The sequence below is a fragment of the Mustela nigripes genome, chromosome 2 (genome assembly GCF_022355385.1).
Source record: "Mustela nigripes isolate SB6536 chromosome 2, MUSNIG.SB6536, whole genome shotgun sequence".
Classification (NCBI taxonomy): domain Eukaryota; kingdom Metazoa; phylum Chordata; class Mammalia; order Carnivora; family Mustelidae; genus Mustela; species Mustela nigripes.
This window is the reverse complement of record NC_081558.1, coordinates 218,474,855-218,482,506: the sequence shown is the minus strand read 5'-3', so window position 1 is coordinate 218,482,506 and position 7,652 is coordinate 218,474,855. Positions and strand designations below refer to the sequence as shown.

The following is a 7,652-nucleotide window of genomic DNA, read 5'->3' as shown; positions in this document are numbered from 1 at the left end:
AAGGAGGGGCCCGGCCCATCCCTACCGCAGGCCGATCGGTTCCCCAGCTGAGCGCAGCCCTTCCCACGGCTCACGGCGTCTGGCCCCATGCGCGGGGTCGGGCATCCATGCACACTTGCACCATGAACCCTGTGGGGTGGAGGCAGAGGACTTGGGGGAAGGGGCTGTGTCTCACCTCTGGTCACTGAGCATGTGACGCAGGGCTCTGGCCCGGGAACTTCCGGCCCAGAGAACCCTCCTGTCAGTGGCCCCCCAGTAGCCGCTCAGCTGGTCCCACGCGCTACAGCGGCCATGGGGTGAACACGGGAGCGGGGCGCAGACCAGCTCCATGGCCTTGGAGGCAGAGCCCGTGACCACACGACCACGGTGACTGGACCCACTGGTGTGGCCCACAGGCCGCAGAGCTGAGCAGCTGGGTCCTCGCCCACTGCACGGCCGCCAATGGAGGAGGGTCCCGTGTCGCCCCGCGCGACGCTCAGGTGCACCTCCCAGTGTCCCCTTCGCTGCGGCCCCTCTTGCGTGGGGCATAGCGAGGCAGGTCCCGTGGAGCCGTGTCCTGGCTGGGCGCAGGCGTGGCTGTCCTATTTGCCTCCGGAATTTTTCTTTTAAGATTGTATTTATTTTGCGAGAGAGAGAGCACAAGCAGGGTTGGTGCTGGGGTGGGGGGTGGCGTGAACAGAGGGGCAGAAGCAGACGCCTTGTGGAGCAGAGAGCCGGACGTGATGCAGGGCTCGGTCCCAGGACCCCGAGATCATGACCTGAGCTGAAGGCAGATGATTATTGAACTCCGCGTCCTGCAGAGACGAACCTGGGACTCTGGCCCTGAGCCAGCAGGCTGGGGTTCCGGCCGCGGACGAGGGGACGGGGAGTGGGTGTGGGCCTGGTTGGGCTCCAGGAGGTGAAGCCAGGCCAACTTCTGCTTTAGGAAGCCTTGTCCCAGGAAAGGAGCACTGGGCATGGGGTGGCCCCCGGACGGGACGCTACTGTCCCTGGGGTGTGGCCCTCTCAAAACTCAGCATGGGGGCGTCTGGCTGGCTCAGTCATTAGAGCTCCTGATCCCAGCGTCATGAGCTTTGTCATGAGCTTCGGCCCCACCTTGGGGATGGAGATGGCTTAAAAGAAACTTCCTGAAGGCGCTGGCTGGGCCGAGCTCCATGCTGGGTGTGATCTCATGGGTCTTATGGGCAACCGGGGTGGCACGGAGAGCTGAGTGGGGTTGGGATAATGGCCGGAGCCTGGGGGCCCTAGGGAGACTGGAATCAGCAGCGGGGGGGGAGGTGCTGATTTTGGGAAACTGCCCTGGCCTGGGGGTGGCCGGGGTGAGGTGGCCCCACACTGTGCCCGTGGCCTGAGCCGTCCTGGCAGCTCCCAGCGGGGGAGGGAGGGCCTGCTACAGCTGCAGCCCCCGGGGCGGCCCAGAGAGGGAGGGAGGCCAGCAGGAGTCAGCACCTGCGGGGGCCACAGAGGGCCCCAGGGCGTGCACCCCCGTAGTGAGTTCCCTTGCCGGGGACAGGGTCTACTCCCGGTCTGACTGGGCCGAGAAGCTGGGGCCCTGCGTGAGGAGGCGCGGTGGGGGGTGCGAGAGAGTCCTGGCACCAGGCTTCGTTTTAAACTTTTTAAAAAATACACTCTTTGGCTTCCTTTTATTTCTTGAGGGTTACATTACACGGGAGCCATACAAGAAAGTGTCCCGGCTGGGTCCCCACCCTGGGGGGAGGGGTGCTCCTGTGCCTGGCGCTTCTCCCGCCTCCTGGCCTCCCAGCGGGCAGTCCGTCCGTCCGTCCGTCCGAGCCGGCGGAGTCCCTACTTGGAGGAGGAGGTCATGAAGCTGTTCTCGATGCAGAGCACGATGAAGGCCTGCTGGCAGCTCGCGGCCTTCTGCTCCAGCAGCCGGCCGGCCAGCAGGGAAGACGCCTGGCCCGCGGCGCCCGCGGCCTCCGTCCGCCACGCCTCGCAGTAGCTGTCGGTCAGCCGGCGCCCGCTGGGGTCTGAGCCGTGCCACACGCTCTTCTGGGGCCTGCGGGACGCCGCAGCCGTCAGCCCCGGGCCAGGGCCCCAGACCGGGTCCTGGCTACTCAGGGCAAAGCGCGTGCTTCCCAAAGGTGCCTCGTGTTGGCTGGATGAGGGGCCCGTGGGGGGGCGCAGAGCTGGCCGTCCTTGGTCCCTGGGGGTCCACCTCCCAGACCACACCCCTGCTGCCTCTGCTGGGGGGCGCAGCCCGGGGAGCCTACCAGGCCGGGTGCTGCAGGACGTCTCTGCCGTCGAAAGAGAAGATGCGGGCCCCAGGCTTCAGCTGGCCCTCGGAGCCCGAGAACAAGGCCTCCCAGCTGGGGAACAGCTCCTCGTCCTGGGAGGGAAGCGCACTGCGCCTTATTCCCTCCCTGGAGATGTCCTGCCAGAGGCGGCCGCCTCCACGGCCCCCTCCCCTGCAAGGCCCCCTCCCCCGCCCGGACCCCATCTGGCCCTGAGGAGCACACAGTGGTGGGCAGAGGCCGAGGTGTGGGGGCCGTCGAGCCCCCCAGGAGCATTTCCAAGCTTGAGCTCCAAGGAGGCTGCACACGCAGGCCTGGCTCTGCAGCTCAGGGGGTCCGGCCCTGTGGGAGGCTCTGGGGGGCCCCCAGGGCAGCCGCACTCACCCTGAGGTTGACAATGGGCACGCCGGTGCGGTCGGCTCGGCGGACCACGCTGTAGAGGTCCTGCAGCCGTGAGGACAGGAAGGCGCGGAAGGTGCCGGGCAGCCCGGCAGCGCGCGCCTGCTGGAAGCACTGGAAGTCGGCCCCGCGGATGCCGCGCAGGCCGCCCGGCTGGGGGCTGTTCAGGGCCACCAGGTGCAGCTGCAGGGTGCAGAGCCGCGGGGTCAGCAGCCAGCCGTTTCGCAGGGCCTGATTGTGCCCCGTGCTGGGGGTCCCGGGGTCCAGAGCGGCCACTGCCAGCCGCCACCCCCGCCTAGCGCTCTGGCAAGTCCCTGTCCTTTCCTCCACCAGAGACAGCCAGAGGGCAGGTCCCAGGCCTAGAGAACCCCTCCCCCCCGCCCGGCAGCCCCGGCAGTCCCTGTGGGCCGAGGGCTGGCGTCCACACGGGGTCGCTCACCACCGGCTGGTAGTCCTGGTGGGTGTGGCTGTGGGTGGGCCCGCCGGTGGGGCGAGCCGGCTGGAAGTGCCGGTAGGAGCCGTGGTGTGGGGCCCCAGGGTAGGGCTGCGGGTCCGGCAGACGCGGGGGGCTGGCCAGGATGTCATCTGCCCGCCAGGGCCGCACCGTGGAGTGGGTGAGCTCCCGTCGGGGGTATGGGTTGCCCGCAGGAGGCTGCAAGGCGGCCACCTCGTTGTCCTGCAGACAGAGAGGCGGTGGCAAGGGCCCGGTGCTCCTGCCTGGACGGGCTGAGCGGCAGCTGCCTGTCTGGGACCCGCTTCGTCTGCACCCTGGCGCGTGGGGAGCTGCATGGTGGACCCACTGGCCCTGGGCTGCCCTGGAGAGTTAGGGCGGGAGTCCGGCCAGCCTGATGCCGGCAGTGGTACCTGGGCCTGTGCTCAGGGTCAGGACCACATCCCTGGCCTTCCAGCCTGTCCTCACCCCTGCACAGACACCCCAGCTCTCCGCCTCCAACCCTGTTCCACCACCTCAGAGAGGTGACCCGCACCCCATCCAATCCCCAGCAGCACCGGAGGCCTCCTGATGCACCACAGTCTGCCTCGGCCTGTATCCCAGTGCCCTATGACCGGGTCCCCGCGCTCACGTTCTAGAATCACGTAAATCGCCCGTTCCCCGCCATCTTCACCTCCTGTCCCCCTGCCCGTGAGCTCCACGGGGCCCGGGCCTGCGCGTCCCTGTGCCTGGCATATAGGAGGGCCCAGGACCAGGCTGAATGAATGAATGGATTCGGGAGTGGACCCGCTGGGCTCTGAGCGGACAGACCGGTGGAACCTGGGACACACACCCCCTAAGGCAGCCTCGGCCCCAGGCCGTTGGAGAAGAGCCACATCGGCAGGAAACCCAAGTATCTTGGACCCCCCCAGGGGTCCATCTCTGAGCCTGGCACCCTTGGAGGGTGGTGAGTGTGGCCTGAAGGTAGGCAGCCTCGTGGTCTGTGCACCCCTCCCACACCCCGCACCCCAGGGCCCCGGAGCCGCCGCCGTTGGCTGTGGAGAGGAGACGGCTCCTTACCGTCCCGCGTGGGAGTGGCGTCCGTGCCTCCAGCTGGAAGAAAATGCAGGGGTTACCCCACCGACCCCCAATGCCTGGCACCCCACCCTCCCCGGCAGCGCCTGGCACACACCACCTTCCATGCCTTTACTTTCCCAAGTGGGAGAGGAGGCGCCCAGGGAGCTCTATCAGTGAAGCATCTGCCTTGGCTGGGGTCATGATCCCGGGGTCTGGGATCGAGCCCCGCGCCGGGCTCCCTGCTCAGCACAGAGCCTGCTTCTTCCTTCCCCCCCGCCCCCCGCCCCCGCGCATGCTCATTCTCTCAAATAAATAAAAATCTTAAAAAAATAAATAAATAAACGGGAGGATCACTTCTCCGTGAACCCTAAACTCCAAAAAACAGTCCACTCGTTAAAAGAGTAAAGAAACGTCCAGAAGAACGCCGTCTGTCACCCGCCCCGTGAGGCATCCGCGGCTCAGACCTGCCCCTCGCGCATGGTCCCCCGAACCCTACCGCACCGCAGGCCGGCCAGGGACGCGCTCTGCACCCCCCCACCCCCGGCCGTGCGTGCGAGGAACTCACCAGGACCTTCCGCAGCCCGCCGCGGACCCGGACGTACAGCTCCTCCCTCTCGGCCACGAAGATGAGCCAGCCCTCCGGCACCTCAGGCACCTTGTCCAGCATGGTCTGGTACGTGGCCCAGATCCTCACCTGCCGGGAGCCCGACCTGGTGGGTCCCCATCCCACGCATGCAGCATCTGCACTCGTGGGGGTGGGGGCCATCCCGCAGGCTCACGTGCCTCCCTTTCTCCCCGAGGCTGGTCCCTGAGAAGGCGCTGTGGGCCGGGGAGGCCCCCCGCGGGGAGGGCTGGACCCCGAGTCCTCACGCTCCCCATGAGCTCTCCAGGGGCTTCCAGGGGCCTCTTCCCGGCTGGACCCCCGAGTGCCCTGCTGCCCCTAGGCTCCCGCTTCTGCTTCGGAAACCACGTCTAGAGGCTGTGGTGCCTTTGCCATGGGGACAAACCTGGGCCCAGCACTGGGGGCCTCTGAAAGCCCACCCACAGTCGTCAAAGGGAAGGGTGGCCGGACAGGCTGGGGCGGGGAGCATCTGACCAGACACTGAGAGGACCCTTACCCCGGAGGACGTGCCCATGGTTCCAGGGGGCCCGGGGGGCCCAGGTGGGCCCGGGGGGCCGGGAACGCTGATGGCTGTAGGAGAGAAACCAGAGATGGAGCTCGTGGCCCCGGCTGGACCGGTGGGAGCCCAGGCCCCCATCCCCTGCCAGACTTACTTTGCCGGTAAGGGCCAGGAAAGGAAGGGGGCCCTGGGGGGCCCGGGGGTCCAGGGGGCCCAGGGGGTCCCTGACGCCCCTCGTGGCCGATGCCAGGGGGTCCCTGAGGTCCAGGTGGGCCAGGCTGGCCCCGAATGCTCTCTCCCTTGGGACCCTAGTTGGGGGGGTGGGGGGGTCAACAAAACAGGAGGCAGGAAAGCCTGAGGGGCGGGGCTGCATTTTCCAAGAGGTCCTGCAGGGAGCAGCTCGGAGCACCCCTGCCTCCCTCCCCGCCTCCTCCCTTCCCGTGCCACAGGGCCTGGGAAACCTGGCTTCCCACACCGCGTCCTCCACGGGGACGAGATCTCAGAAGACAGACGGAGAGGCAGCCCCCTACAGCCTTCCTTCCCCATCCGTCCCCCGGGCAGAAGCTGTGGTCTGGGCTCCCTGGAGCCTTTTAGGGCGGATGGTCCCACAGGAAAGATCAGTGCCAGCGGGAGAGCAGGCGTGAAGGCCTGGGTGAGGGTCCCTCGTGCCCCTGCCCCCCGGCTGGCGGGAGGTGCGCCCAGGCCCCGCCCCCCCACCCCGAGAGTGGGGATGAGAACTGGAGGGGAGAGCTGGCGGGCACAGCCTGCGGGCCTCGCGGGCGTTCATGGCCGAGCGGCACCTGCCGCAGCTCCGGCCCAGGACCCCGGGGCCCTGAACGCCGGCACGGGCCCGGGGAGCCCAGACTTACCGGGATCCCAGGGTAGCCTGGCGGGCCGGGGGGGCCGGGCACACTTGAGCCGAAGAATCCACCACCCCCGGGCTCACCCCGTTCGCCCTTCGGCCCAGGGTCCCCTCGGTCCCCCTTCTCCCCCTGTGGATGGAAACGCTGGTCTGAGACGGCCCGGCTGCCACCACCGGCGTGGGGGCAGGGCTGACCCCAGGAGGCTGGCGTGAGCGAGGTGAGGCAGCAGAAGCTTCCGGAGCCCGGGTCTGGGTTCTGACGTCAGACCCAGGTCTGACGGACGGGTCCCTGCACTGCCCGAACCCTGCGGAACGCGAGGCGCGGGGGGGCGGGCAGGTGTCACCCACCTTCATTTCAGCCTCCAGCGGGAGGAGGTCCAACGGGAACTGCCCTGCAGGAGAGAAGCCTCGGTGAGCCCCTCGGCAGCGCCGCCCCCACCTGCGTCTTCCTTCCTCGCCTTTAGAATTTCTGTTTCTGGGGGATTCCTGGCGGCTTGGCCTGGTGCCCGGAACCCCTGCCCAGAACCCCCCTCGTGGGAGCCACCGTCCTGACCCCGTTCTCCAAATGACACGTTTTTAGAATTTCTTTTTGTTTACAAGAGGTCGTTGATTTTTGTAAAGTCTCCTCCTGACGGCAGTAAATCGACCAATTTAAGGCTTTATCTGCACGTCTTTTCAGATGGTCGATGTTCAAACAGGGTTTTCTGTAAAAATGGCAGTTATATTCCTTCTTTTCTAAAATCACGCAGCAGAGATTCCGCTCCCCTGCTTCCCGCCGAGCTGGGGCCCACTTGGTGGCCAGGGCCAGAGGTCAGAGGGTCAGAGGCCCGGCACCCCCCAGGAGGGCGGCCCTGCAGGCTCCCCCCGCCCGCGGCCCTTCTGCGCTCCGTCTGGTAGGGGGCACGCCAGCACCAGGGTCTTCTCCTCGGCCTGATCTGCATCTTCTGGTCTCAGCTCTTCCCCAAGGTCACTTTGCTCCTGTCCTCAGACTTCTAGAGCCGGGGCTGAGACACCGGTGCCGTGTGGGGCTGTGACGTCCTGAGCCATTGAGACACAGCGGCTGGGTGAACCCTGGGGGCTGGGGCCAGGGTGGGGCCCCCTTGGGTGGGAGGCCCTCTGGGGTCCTGCTGCCCCGGGGCCCACGGTGGCCACAGATGAGGGCAGGGAGCCCCTCACCGCCTTCCATTCCAGTGTGTCTGCGCCCGTGTGCTTTCTGCGCATCTGGAATGTGCGGCCCCAATGGGGGCTTCCGGCTCGCTCGTGCCCCACGTGGGCACGTGGGGTGCAGACTGGGCCCCAGAGGACCCTGTGGTCGCCGGGCGGGGACCTGCCCAGCGGTAACCTGCCGTCAGCCGCTCCATCTCCCGCCCAAGCTGCTCTTCCGTGCGCGGTCCCATCGCTCGCCAGGAGCCCCACACCCCCCGTGATGACTGCTGTCCCACCCAGACCTGCTCTTGACTTCGCGAAGGCGTGTTGCCGGGCCCAGAAATCTGGGATTGCTGTGTTTTCCT

General features: G+C 67.4%; 1 protein-coding gene across 5 annotated transcripts in view; it reads right to left on the bottom strand.

Moving 5' to 3' along the window:
• Nucleotides 1-1,601: 1,601 nt before the first annotated feature.
• Nucleotides 1,602-7,652, bottom strand: part of COL18A1 (collagen type XVIII alpha 1 chain) — an 80,184-nt gene continuing 74,133 nt past the window's right edge. For all 5 annotated transcript variants that reach the window (XM_059392519.1, XM_059392515.1, XM_059392516.1 and 2 more), the window contains 10 exons: nucleotides 6,490-6,533; nucleotides 6,149-6,271; nucleotides 5,434-5,587; nucleotides 5,277-5,350; nucleotides 4,724-4,852; nucleotides 4,162-4,194; nucleotides 3,091-3,327; nucleotides 2,637-2,834; nucleotides 2,232-2,347; nucleotides 1,602-2,017 (listed from right to left, as the gene is read on the bottom strand). In XM_059392519.1, coding sequence (XP_059248502.1) covers nucleotides 1,804-2,017; nucleotides 2,232-2,347; nucleotides 2,637-2,834; nucleotides 3,091-3,327; nucleotides 4,162-4,194; nucleotides 4,724-4,852; nucleotides 5,277-5,350; nucleotides 5,434-5,587; nucleotides 6,149-6,271; nucleotides 6,490-6,533 — 1,322 coding nt within the window. In that variant the 3' untranslated portion in view covers nucleotides 1,602-1,803. The remainder of the gene's footprint in view (nucleotides 2,018-2,231; nucleotides 2,348-2,636; nucleotides 2,835-3,090; nucleotides 3,328-4,161; nucleotides 4,195-4,723; nucleotides 4,853-5,276; nucleotides 5,351-5,433; nucleotides 5,588-6,148; nucleotides 6,272-6,489; nucleotides 6,534-7,652) is intronic.